The sequence below is a fragment of the Xiphophorus couchianus genome, chromosome 8 (assembly GCF_001444195.1).
Source record: "Xiphophorus couchianus chromosome 8, X_couchianus-1.0, whole genome shotgun sequence".
Lineage (NCBI taxonomy): Eukaryota > Metazoa > Chordata > Actinopteri > Cyprinodontiformes > Poeciliidae > Xiphophorus > Xiphophorus couchianus.
This window is the reverse complement of record NC_040235.1, coordinates 28,365,110-28,378,780: the sequence shown is the minus strand read 5'-3', so window position 1 is coordinate 28,378,780 and position 13,671 is coordinate 28,365,110. Positions and strand designations below refer to the sequence as shown.

At 40.9% G+C, this 13,671-nt stretch overlaps 1 protein-coding gene across 1 annotated transcript; it reads right to left on the bottom strand.

Annotated features, from left to right (window-relative positions):
• Positions 1 to 1,447: 1,447 nt before the first annotated feature.
• hmgcs1 (3-hydroxy-3-methylglutaryl-CoA synthase 1 (soluble)) lies at positions 1,448 to 12,742 on the bottom strand. Its single transcript, XM_028024694.1, is given in 11 exon segments — positions 1,448 to 3,226; positions 3,622 to 3,779; positions 4,359 to 4,484; positions 4,572 to 4,678; positions 4,922 to 5,092; positions 5,692 to 5,860; positions 8,761 to 8,925; positions 10,515 to 10,640; positions 11,130 to 11,578; positions 12,566 to 12,696; positions 12,698 to 12,742. Coding segments are annotated over 11 exon segments (1,710 nt in total). The 5' UTR covers positions 12,728 to 12,742; the 3' UTR covers positions 1,448 to 3,148.
• Between the last annotated feature and the right edge of the window lie 929 nt (positions 12,743 to 13,671).

The following is a 13,671-nucleotide window of genomic DNA, read 5'->3' as shown; positions in this document are numbered from 1 at the left end:
TTTTAATGAAGATATTAGAAGCCTGAACAACTTGCCGCTTTTAAACTAGACAGAAGTTGCCGTCTTTGATACAGAATTTAAACACAACTGCTTAGTTCGTCACTCTGGATGGAATAAACTTGGCTTCCACTAACCTTGGTGTTATCTATCACCAGGATGTGTCAAATATTGCCAACATTTGACATATTTTAACAGAATAACGGTTAAAAAATAATAAATAGTCCACGTATTTGTTATGCTAAGACTGGATTGGTTCTTTATGGTCAGGAAGCCCCAAACTTCAACAGAAATTCTTGAGCTTAACCAAGAGCTGAAAATTTAGCTTTGCTTCATTTGATTCCCTTTTAAAACCAGCATAGAATTTAAATTTCCTCTTATATCACAAGATGTCTCAGACAATTTACCTTAATCAGATTTAACTTCTAACTATATAACTGAGTAATTTCAGTTTGCCACTTCAGTTTTTACAAAGCTAGAGGTTAATTAAAATCTAAATGCTGCTGTAAACTCTTCAGTGTCAGCTCCTTCTTCAATTACATTGTTACCTTTAACATCTTCTATTGTTGTTCAGAATCCAAAGACCAACACAAACATAGCTGATTGACTGAAACCAAATTTACTTGATTTCATGAAAGTGTGTGTGTGTGTGTGTGGGGGGGGGGCTGATCTTTTGACCTTTAAACTTTTATTAATATCTTCATTCAAAGCCAAAACAGCACAAACATTTTTTGCTGCACAAACATCTTCTTGTTCAATGAAGATGTTTGTTGAGGTTGGTAGGAGTTCCATTGTCTTCAGCCAAATCAGAAGAAGCTGGTTGTATCTCTACTGTCAGACTCTAGAAGTTGTGAAATGTGCAGAGACTGAACATAGTTGCAGGTTCAGATGGTGTCAGCCCCAGGTCCTAAAGGCCTGTTCCTTCAGGGATTCTGAAGTACTTTTTCAACTTTAGCCTGACCCAAGAGAAAGTACCACTGTTTTGGAAGAGGTCCTGCCTTATTTAAGGACCCAAATAAGGGAGGATGTCATGGTACCTCAACAAGAATATGTTCTGCAGGCTGTTCTAGAACCTCTAAAGAAGATTGTGCAAAGTACATTGCTTCATGTATGAAAAAAAAAATCAACTTTATGAATGACAGTATTTATGAGATTGTAATTCTTAGAACAGAACTTCAGTCACAGGCTACATTCCTTCATTATGTGTTGACTTGTCTTCCTTCCAGTGTGTAGACAGATTTTCATTATTCTTCTTACACATGATTGAAACTTATTTAGAGGCAAAGCATCTTACTTGTTGATATTTGTTGAATGGCAGCAGGAAGTGTGAGAATTCCAGCTGGTAGAAACTCATTAATAGAAGCTAAGATCCTGCAGTAAACTCATGCATGCAGAGTGCAGTGAAAATGTAATGTGAACATTCTCTTGAAATAAACAAACCATATAGAAACACGTTTCATCCTCATTTATTCCCACTCTACATGTGTATATCAGTCTCTGTTTTAATGAATCTGGTGGAACATTAATACATTCATATCTACATGACAAAATCATAATTCATGCTGTACAACCATCAACACTGGAAAGGGTCATGTGACCTTTGAGCAGGGCAGCAAGAGCACACCATAATGCAGGACACTACTGAAGCTGGTACAGCTCAACCAACTGACTTTACAGTTTAAAAGAATAGATCTGTACATTATTGAATGCAAATCTTTATAATATGTACAGTTTGCACTTCCCAGGTGCTTATTGTAAGGCTTCTCTAAAAGAAAGTTATTATAATATCAAGTATCCAAGCTGCCATGAGCCGGAGCCACCACCTACTGCACCATGTTCCAAGGCTGTCGCCACATCTGTTTGTTTTGTTAGCTGCAGCAGCTGACAGACAGACAAAGCATCAACTGCTCAGTCCTGCTGGGTTCATGTGACTCTCCTGTTCTTGTGCATCACCAACCAAAGTTTCCCTGTTTAGTTAGCATCTGGTCAATTACAGGATCAAAAATGTGGTCAAACTGACATATGATGCCGTGATACTTCTTCTGGTCCAGCAGAGGGAGCAGTCTGAGGTTCTTGTGGCACAGAGGTTTGTGACGGCTGGGGAGCATCAAATAGATTTTACATGAAACAAAGACTAAACTTTTAACATGTCAACCCACAGCTCTATTGGTCCATCACAGTAAAATTAGCCGCTTTACTAAACAAACCCAATAAATTAACCGAAAGGTTGTTGAGAAGCTAGACCCCAACCTGCTGTTGCTACTTTGCTGCCAGCAGTGCAGCACTGTATTGCAGAGCAGGCCTCACAGACAATGTCAATGACACTTTTAAACATTATGGTAAAACTTTGTGGAAACTTACAGCTCTAACATCCAATTAGAGAAATGATCAAGTCGGAAATAAGGATGCTGAGATCAATGATGCTCCTATACTGATCTGATTGGTGCTCCTTGTGTTTTTGGAAGAAATCCCAGCTGATAACCATGCTAACATTAACAGCAGTGTCATTGCCATGCAGCATCACACTCAGGTGTTCAGGTGTCATGGCTGCCTTAGCCAACAAGAGTTTAAATAAAAGCCAAGGGCTGACGAATGATGTCATATATTAGAGAGAGAGAGCACTTCCTGGTGTTTTGCTCCAAATGTCACCAGATAGAGGCCAGAATATTAGAAACAGCACAATTTTAACAGTAAAAAAACGTAATGAATTCACAGAATTAGATAAGAATAAGATAAGCTGCATCACCTGTTGTTTCACCAAGGCAACATCTTTCACTACGCTCCCTTTGTTTTTCTACTCAGCTGTAGCATAAATAATTTGGTTTATTTAATGGTGTTGACTGAGTGTTGGCAGCATGATATGTCTGTTTTCCTCCCAAATGGAACCATCAATTCTGCACCAATGCAAAACTAAAGATACATTTGAAAATGGACTTTGAAAAACAGGAACCGCTGAAGAATCTAAATATTGAAAAACCAAATAATAAAAAGAAATGTATGACTTTGAAAAGCAGGGCTTGGTGGTAGGTGGAAGGCAGAACTCCTGATGGACCCCCCGGCCCTCCTGGCCGTCCAGCTGGGCCCAGCTACTGTCTGTTTGTCCAGTTCTACTCTGCTGGGCCCCGCTATGTGGGAGGGGACACAGACGCTGTCAGTTGCTGCTGGTGGCCCCCGGGCCAACCACAGCTGTAGGCATGCGAGGCATTTTCTTGACTGGACTAGGGATGTGCTGGGGAGACAAAGCAGATCAACAGCAGCATCAGGACCTGCTCTTCCTCTCTCTAATTCATTCATCTTATTAATGTGTTTAACCAGAAACTGTCAAACACTGACATTTAGAATGGGTGATGGGGTCTCAATATTAGTATCAAACAGACAGAACGCCAGTCTGGAATTTACAAGTTTACGGAGAAGATGAACTGAAGAGATGATGGAAATAAACTTCTGAAAAATCAGCCCGACAGAAATGTTTGGCATTCTCCTGCTTTAGATCAGGGTCAATAAAAGAAGTCCTGCCCGCCCCACAGGGTCCATTCTACCAGCTTTGACTAGATGTGGTCCTGGTTCTGGTAGAGTGAGTAACTACATCTGGCTCTGGAAAGATTCTCCTCATTGGGACAGTACCTCAGAGGCTGAAGCAGTGCGAACCAGCTCTGGCTCTGCCGGCAGCTCATCATCCAGGGCTCTGCGGGCGTACTCCCTGCGGTGTTTGTCATCCACTCGGGTCAGGTACCACGTCCCCGGGAACAGATCCTCCACCGAGCTTCGAGGGATGTAGCTAGCTGGAGAAGTGAAAAAGAAGAGAAGACCTCTATTCAGTTATGCCTGGTGTTATAGGTTGCAAAGCTGCCTCAACCTAACAAGGATTTCTAATTGGCACACAGGAAGCTAATTGGGCAAAACTGAACCATTTTTCTATGCACCACAAATCTGCAATGAACTTCCAGGAAACTCCAAAACAGCCTAAACACTGAGTTCTTTTAAATCTAGACTAAAATTACTAAAATGAGTAGAATGGACAAAATTATATTTCCATGTTGAAAAGCTGGTGGAGACATATCCAACAAGATCTGTGGCCCTGCAGCAAACAGGTACTTCTACAAAACAACTTTCACTTATTTATTTGTTAAAAAAAAAAAAAAAAAGAAGAAGAAAACCAGACAACCTGCTCAGTCTGTTTCGCAGATGGGTGCCGAACTACTATAGGCAACCCAGTTTGTGGTGGTAAAATGATTAAAAGATCTACATTGTAATTTAAACAGCAAATCTGATGACTGTGGCTGTGTGGCACAGCTGTAGGTTGATTCCACCTTCCTACCCTGACAGAAGTGACAGTAGCAGCAGGTAAGGCAGGAACATACCCAGGTGGTGAGTCTCCTCTCTGAGCTTCATGATTTCAGAAAAAGCTGCAGGTGACATTTTTCTCCTGGAGTCCAGTCTGACCCTCAGGTCGCTCAAGCTGGAGACAAGCTTGTCCAGTGCAGACCCTACCATGACACACACCCATCAGTTTCTGCTGTTGTGCGACACCCATAGGTCATATGGAGGTCATATGGAGGTGAGCCTGAACTCACCAGGCGTATGGTCCTGAGTGACCCTGAGAGAATACAAGGTTGCAGCAAACCCTGACCCATAGGAGAACAAGCCCACCCTCTGCCCTGCCAGCTGAGATGCTGTGTGTCTGTAACACAGAAACAAGAGAGGTTGTCGTGACAACCATTACCTGAAGCTTTATGAGTCAGTTCCACCATAAAGCTTCAGTTCCCTCCATTAATCTAAATAACTTTATGCATATCCATATACACATCCAACTCATTACATTAAGTCACACATTAATATGACATATTGTTTAGAATAGATACTGTGTTTTTCAGAGCATTGTTGATTGGAGTCAGTCGGGAAGCAGGCAGTAAGGCATACATACTGTGCTATTAGTGAAGCCAGGCAGCCATACACAGAGGGTGTGTACATGTTTCCATTCTGACTGGACAGCAGCAGCGACGCCTTGGTCTTGGTCTCAAACAGCTGAGCGCTGGCCTTCATGAAGGCCTTCTCCACGTCCCTGTCAAAGTACGTCTCCTCTGGCTTCACGTCTCTGCCAAGCAGACATATAGGATTAATTCTCCATGACCAAATGAATCTGCAAGAATTTCTGTTTTGTTTCAGCAAATTATGCTTTTTTGTCAAAATGTTTTCCTTAAAATATTGTATTAGTAGTTAAAAAAACTAAACACATTACAGGACACACCTGTAAAGAGAAAAATTTATTTATGGAATTTCTACACAAGAAGTTTCTGAAAGATTGTGCTCTACTTCTATTTGAAGGAAGTATGGAATACATCGACTAGGATTGAATGTAGCTGATGTATTCCCACTGGAACACAACTTCCTTCTGATTTCAGCAACAACCTCTGATTACATTAAGATTATTTTAGATTCCATTAGGTTCAGTATGTTTGATTCCAATTCAAACATTCCGAATCATCACTCAAGCTTTTAGATGTACTGTATTTAGATATTTAAAAACACTGATATTCACATTGACTCCAGTTAAACATTCTTACATGCTACACTCATTTTCTAGAACAACACCGGGCCACAGTTTCACTGGATTCTATCCATTCAAGACCCCCTTTAAGGTGAAGAACTTTATTAGAAAGAACCAGAGGCCGATCTGCTGTCCTCTGCAAATACCTGAAGGCATCGAATCCAGCGAAAGGTCCCGCCTCTGTGTCGGGGCTAGGGTGCTTCAGAAAGTCATTCAACATCAGTCGAGCCACAGACTTCTGGACAAGTTTGCAGTACGGAGAGTGGAAGACTAAAAAGTCAAAGTCGTCCAGGCTGAAGTGCTTGTCGGAACCCTCTGTTAGAAAAACACAAGGATTCAAATACTCAAATACTCTCCAACAAGAAGCTTTTCATCAACAGTCATGTCCTGCAGATAAACAGCTAATGTGTCATGTCTATATGCTGTCATGACAACCATTCATTGTTGGCTTCATACCTCAGACTTTATAGAGGGGTTATCAGTCGACATCATGCTGTATCAACATCCACTCTACTGCACATGTTGCCTTCAATGAGCCACTTCGGAAGCAGGCAAGTATACAATACTCTATTTAAAACTATTCCCAATTAGGCTAATGAAATAATTTACAACACAGATCACCTCTCTTCGCCTGGCGCAACTCCCGCACACAGTTTTGTGGGGTCTGCAGATGTCAGAGGTTTTATTTATAGTACAGTGTCTCTGTACCTAACATTACCTCTAGTTCAATCTGTTGCTCTTTTAATTTATTTTTTTAAGGTTTTATTGGCTCTGAGAGTGGCTAAACAGGAAGGTAGGTCATGAGAAAGGGGTAAGACATGGCAAAGCTCATCAGGCTGCGAATCAAACCTGTGACATCTCTGTCAAGGCCTAGAGCCTCCTTACATGCGTTGTGCTTTACTCCAGTGCCACCACAGCATCCCCAACTCTTTTAATTTCTGATTGCTGCAGCCACATCTTCATTATTAGATTGGAAATTATTGGATTTTATCTGTCCTTTGCACACTATATACATATATATATATTTTTTTTTTTTTTTTTTTTTTTTAAGAAAAGTTACATTTTAGGAAAACCCCACTCCAGTGAGTTTACTCACCATGGATATGTTTGTCTTATTTAGAGGGACTCGACATATCTCACTGAGAAATTATGATCTTAGTGTGAACAAAATTGCTTTAACACTGTTAGTATGTAATGTCCAGCCACGGGCGCAACTACATACTTTCTGAGGTGTATGCGAACATGTCATCGGCGCCGCCCCAATGACATAAACTCATCATCTTGTACAACTCATCTTTAATTAAAGTATCAATAATAATAAATGTACATATATGTGAATAAATTGCTGCTTACAGGGCAATTAAAAAAGAATGAAACAAAAAACAGGGCAATATTTCATAATTTAATATATACCGTAAGTGAGCCAAAGAGCCACTTCTGTTATCCTGTGTCTAGAACCGCCTATGGGCTGCAGGTCGGAGGCATTTTGTTAGCATGTTTTCTATCATTCTTACAGCTTGATAGGAAGCCTGATCCAAACTGGCAACCCACAATAATAAAATGAAATAATATTGACCACAAAACACTGTAAAAGATATCAACATTTTTCCTACACAATCCTAACAAACGTTTTTAATGTTGAAAAAATAAACGGTTTCTCTTCACAATATTTATTATTAATCTATTTGTATGATTTGTTCTTTAAATGGCCATTTATATTATTTTTCGGTCTCAGGAAATGACTGAGGGATGAAGAGACTGATGTCTGGTTCTTTAGGTTCTGACGGGTCTGCGGTTCCTCTCCTGACCCATTCTGTCTGATATCAAACAACCCACTGTGGGCCACTGAATATCGCTGACACATTTTTTTAATGCCCCTATTAAACTTCACTGAAATTGTTTAACCTGGAATGTTCATCTTCCCACTCGCGTCTGTATTTTTGCCAGAGGTTTTACTTCTAAAAACAGTGTAGTATCGGGTGGACATTTTGAAAAACGCAGGTAGATAGCAGCTCACCGCGGCTGCATAGTGTCCGTCTCTAAGCAAGCTCATAAAATAGGACTCAGCAGTTTAAAACTCAATACAGTAGTTTGACAAACAAAAATAAAATCTAAAAAACAAGTTTTGTTCTTCTTGAACAACTCTCTACATCAGTGCAACAGTTTGATCTACAAAATAAATAAAAATTATACTTTTCACATCCAACAGACACCTTAGCTCCTCACTGATAATTCAGTCTCACGTTCCAGTGAGTTTTTTTCTGCCGCCCCATCTTTAGCTCCCTGTTGTCGAAAGCACTACTACAACTGAAATTTGAAAGAAAAAAAATTGCGCCTCAGCGTGTTCTCGAAGGGCCGCTGCCCAAGCTACCTGTATGGGAGGGGAGAGCGGCTGGCAGGAGGGGAGGGGCGCCTAATCAGTGCTGTTCCTCTGTTATTGATCATTTCATAAACAAACAGCTGTTAAGTACATAAAATGCTGACTAGAAAAAAAATTCCCCACATTGTTGTTGCACCCCCTCTAGTGCAGCGCCGCTATGCGTTGCATACACTGCATACTCTGCATACACTGCATGCTTTTTGCGCCACTGTGTCCAGCCACTGAAGTTTGGGCCATTTTCTCCCCTCATTTATTCGCTCACCTACATGTAATCCGAACTGATCATTAAAGGGTCACTAATGTCAATTTGATAGCATAATTTATTTTATTGCGCTGTCATAAACAGTCGCAGTACACTGACATCATGCTGGCTAATGTTAAAACAGCAAGATGAATGTGGATAATGATGGCAACCAGTGAGAGTTTAAAGGCCAGTCGACTCTTTCTGCAGTCAAGTTGCACAAGCATCAGCTGTGCTTACAAACAAATAATCCCTCTATACAAGCTGAAACATCAAATTGGCCTTCTGGAATCAATTTCAAGCAAAACAAATCCCTCCTGCTTCCATCAAACTAATTGAAGAAAATTAAAGACCAAACAAACTAATAATAGCAATTTCGTTTTTTAAAATCAGGTAAATTTCAGTAAAGTTGTTCAGTCAGAAAGTGAGAGAATATGTATCCGTCTGTCTTAGAGACATTTCTGCTTTTGATCAAATCTAATATGACACTGCACCAACTGTACCAACAGTACCAACATCTTTATGAGTAAAAGTGAATCAATGAGCCACTTTGGAAGCAGAAGATGTGAACAGTTGTCCCCAGCTTGGACCCACCTCTTTGCCACTGTGCGTGGATCTTATTGCGGTACACAGAGTAGCAGCGGTCCAAGGCACTCAGGTAGCATTCAACTGACAGCTTGCCGTCCACTACAGGATACTCTGACACCATGTCAGGCTTGTAGAAGTCATATGCGTGCTGCATGTGGGTTCCCCGCAGACCTCCAGGATAGAAACAAATTTTTATAATCACATTTCCCCAAAGATCTGTTACCACAACAGCTTAGTTCATAGCAGTAAACCAGTTTCACTCTTCATAGGTTTAGTCTTTAGTGTAACAAATATTATCAAAGATACAAAGAATGAACAATTAAATCCAAACGAGAAGAAAAAAAGAAGCAGAAAACAGAAAGATTAAAAATGTCAATCGCCATCAAAAAGACTTCAATCAGATTTCAAATATTTAAGTGCCTTCATAGCTTTCAATCATTCTATGTTTTAATTCCCTTTTAAACTGTGTTATGTTATTACCCAGTTTAAGATCTTCTGGCAAACTATTCCACAGCTTAATCCCAGCAAGAGATACACATACTTTTTAATGTAGTATACTTGGTTGTTTTAAGTTTAATTTCCATGGAAGCTCATATCTCAAATCAATTTCCTTAAACAATTTCTGAATATTTTAGGGAGCATGTTATTTTTTGCTCTTTGCATAATTATGCAGTCTTATATTTTACAAGCTCAGCAAACCTGACTTCCTACTGGCTAAACAAGGTCTTAGTGTGGTGGTTTTATTATAAGCAGTTTACTGTTCTTATGGCTTTTTTACAGAATATGAACAGGTTGGAGGTTAGTTCTATAGTTATGTAGCAGAATCTCTACATAGTATGACAAGTAAGGTAGCAAAAGGGAGCGGTATAAAACATCTGGTGTATGACTGTATGTCTTATTTTCCTTAGCATACCAATACTAGTTTTCCCCTAAAATAATTTATGAGGTGTCCAACTACTGCTTCGTTAATTATCACCCAGAAAAACATAGTTTCAAACAGCCTTTCAGCCTAATGTTGTCAATGCTTTCTTCTACTTGCATTTCTGGTAGTGTAGGTCTTTTCCCAAACAATATAAAGTTAGTTGTACAAACATTCAGAAAATGAATATTATTATCAAACCATAGTTTCAACCTTCCCAATTCAGCTGTAAAATCCTGTGATAAAATATTTAGTTTATTGCCAGAACAAAAAATAATGGTATTGTCAGCATAAATAACAAATTGTAATACATTTGTGACTTTACATGTATCATTAACATATAATATACATAATTTGGGACCTAAAATAGTACCTCAAGGCACTCAGCAAGTGTTATTTAAACATGATGACCTAATTCCCCATTTGAACAAATTGACTCCTATTTTCTAATTATACTGACCACTCAGAGCACTTTATGCTAGAGCCACATTCACCACGTTGAACTCGCATTCATACACAAATGGGTAGGCAACTTAGGGTTAAGTGTCTAGCCCTGGGGCACATCAACATGTGACAAAAGGAAGCAGTAATCTAACCTAAGCTTTCAAACTTCCAGAGGACTACTCTACCCACTGATTCACAGTCCTACAGTTAAGGCCCAACTGTTGGGAAGTTTTCCCACTGAGATTCTATGACTCATGTAATCATGCAGGTTTCAGGAAACTAGGAACAGGATGAACAATCAGAACACAAAATATGATCCAACCTTCAGAGACCTGGAACAAAAGCATTCTGTGAGAAACTCTTGGTCAACATCAGAATAATTCATTAATGAACTGACCTCTTTCAAAGGTCAAAGCAGCATTAGGCCCAATGAGCATGGCCACTGCACCAGCGCCCCCTGTAGGCCGAGCACTTCCTGTGGCGTAAACAGCGATGTCCCCGGCAACAACCAAAGCATAGCGTCCTGCAGAGAGAAAAAGTAATCAGGAGAAAAAGAGCAGAGGTGATGGATGAGTAGAACTTTAACCATACTGTTGGTTTATCCTTTATGCCATTTAATAACACTACAGATAACAACAGTCAAGAATTCAAATGTATGGAGGTGTGTACATAGAAAACCACAATGGCATCCTAGTATGAGCCTCTTCAGTTAAAGCAGCAGTATGTAACTTGTAAGGTTTTTTTTGTTTGTTAAAACTGTCACCATGTCATGACAGATAATCTGTGGGAAAAAAGTCAAGCTCCTCTGCCTTCTCCTCATGGACCTGCGGTCAACGGAAAAAATATACAGCTCTGTCAGAAACAACCAATGATGGTTTTAGCAATGTTGTGTACACGCTGCTCACACCCTCCCCGTTTCCTTTCCTAGGCTACTGCTAGTTCACCACAACAATTAAACAACAATTTAATAGAAATGCAAAAATACTTTAAGATGGAGGACATTTTTACCTACCATCCCATGAGCTGGACTCCACCCAGTTAACAGCATTGAAGAGTGCAGCTGTTCCACCGTAACAAGCGTTTGTGGTGTCAATCCCCTCCACATCTGTATTGCCAGAATCCTCAAACAGCTGCATCAGGACTGTCTTGACGGATTTTGACTTGTCAATGATGGTCTCCGTGCCAACCTCCAGCCGGCCAATGCAGTCGTAGGACAGGCTGTTCCTCTCCATTAGTCTCTGGACCACGGTGAGGCACAAAGAATTGATGTCCTCGCGGTCCGAGCAGAAACCCATCCGAGCTTGTCCCAGTCCCACTGTGTACTTCCCAGCTGTCACGCCATCGAACTCCTCCAGCTCAGCCTGGTCTACATACTGGGATGGGAAGTACAGCTCCATGGTGATGATTCCCACATCTTTAGGCCAGGGTCCTAAGCAGTTATTGGAGGCTGATCCTGGCATCCTAAACATGTGAAGGAGGGATTTTATGATGAGCATTAATGCAGTATGCTCAGACCAATATGAAAATGTCAGCAGGCAGTTAATTGGGATTTGTCCACCAACACCTAATGAGTTAATGAAGATGAACACATACAGAAGTAAAACCGACACTGTTCAGTAGGTCAGAGTACATCCTCCTTAGGCTCACCAACTGCTCACACACACTGTAGTTCTACATACTGCGGTTCTGTTTTGACTGGGTTTCAGAGAAACGACAGAGTTGCTCTTCAACACTGTTAGCAAAAAGGTAGGGTTAGAAGTACACAGAGCATGTAAGTTGCTGATGCAGCCACAGTTATCACTGCTGCTGAGATCAGTCAGGTTTAATGGTTACTTCACACCAACAACAACCAAGATAGCGACTTTGTCTCCTGCTCTGCAGTTCATAAAGCGCGAATTACAAAGCTATTAGCTCCGCTAGTTAGCGTCATACTGCAACTGTTCAGTCTACTTGCTGACAGCTGAACACGGACATACCTGTTCTTACAGGACGCTACACAGTCAGAAGAACTGAAGGTTTTGAAGCCCAGCTGAGGACACCGGGAATAAAGTGGGTGAAAGGGCAACAGGATTTCCTGGATGCTAAGCCGGTTACTAAAGGTCACTGACTGATCAATAACAAACCCAATCTAAGAAAAAACACACGTTAACATAAATGTGCCAGACAATGTAATATATATTATTATCACCGAAAACGAACCGGCTAAGTACATTAGAGCGACTCCGTGCATGGTTTTCTAGCTTGTTGCTTGCCGGAACGCAATAACTGACGGACCAGCTTCATGCCTCAACTCTCCAACTTACAACACTTCCACTAGCTCACGTGATGCATACTTTAAAAACGTGTTGTTCATTAGTAATAACTGCACGTGACGGAGAAGAAAAAACGGCCGCACAAAGCTCTGACAGACAGACTTGAGATTCTAATGTCTAAAGAGTAGTTCCTCACCTGCGTGTGAAGTCAATTGTCGTGAAGGGAAACGTTTCAGTTCCTCTGCTGTTGCTTTGCTGCTCAGCCAGAGCTGACTTTATATTTACTGATGACAGGACCACGGAGCGTCCACACGGCGCTGACACCCGGCTTCCTATCCAACCACGGCTCACGCACCATAAACTCCACAGACAGCTGGCCAATCACACTTCGGCAGTACCAACCACGCACGCACCGTAGCTGTAACAACCGTCCAATAGTGGAACTTGTACGATGTCTGGTGAGAGAAAAGAAACCAATGAAATTGCAGGAGAAGTTCGTGGCGCTGTCTACGTGTTGGTGGGCAGCACTTGCATGTTTCAGTCAGACCGCTCAGTTCTGTTAGACCTTTCTTCCTTGTTGATGATTACAGCCCCGTAATATTAAAGCCTCTTTTAGAACACATTTAATTAACACAGCAAATAACAATGTCGGCTAGTACAGCCACGATGTCTACCTAAACTCGGAAAAGAAGGTTTCATCCAGGAGAAAAACTAACACCGTTACTCCTGGATTTAAAAGGGAGCCTAGAGCTGCTGATTAAATACGATCTTCAGCAGTGTGACCTGTTTAAAAACAAGAGTTTAGTCAGTCTGCTGGTTCTGAGCATAGTTGTGAGGTTCCTGGTGCATTTCAACAATGAAATGCACCAGGAATGACTGTAAGCACTTGTCCATCAGTCCATTTTAACCCTTGCTCACTAGAATGAGAAAAATTGAAGAATATTTCCAAAGTTCAAGAATATTTGTTCTTCTACAGTGGTGTACAGTTAAAAACAGTCATGTCTACTCATTGTTAGCCCAAAGCCACAGATAAACTAACTTAATTGTGTGCTTGAGAGTTGACACTTGATCTAATCAGGGCCATGCAACAAGACAGTTTTCTAAAACACACCAGCAGCCATTAAGTTTTGACAAGCTCAGTAGTAATTTCTGGGTTTTTCTGCTTTAACCTATATGACACAAACAGCTATGAACACATAGAACACAGCATAAAACATCCATAAACCAGTGGTGCCCAAAGTTGGGCCGGCATCCTGCATGTTTTAGTTCCCTCCCTGGTGGTAGTAATAACCCTTCCAGCAT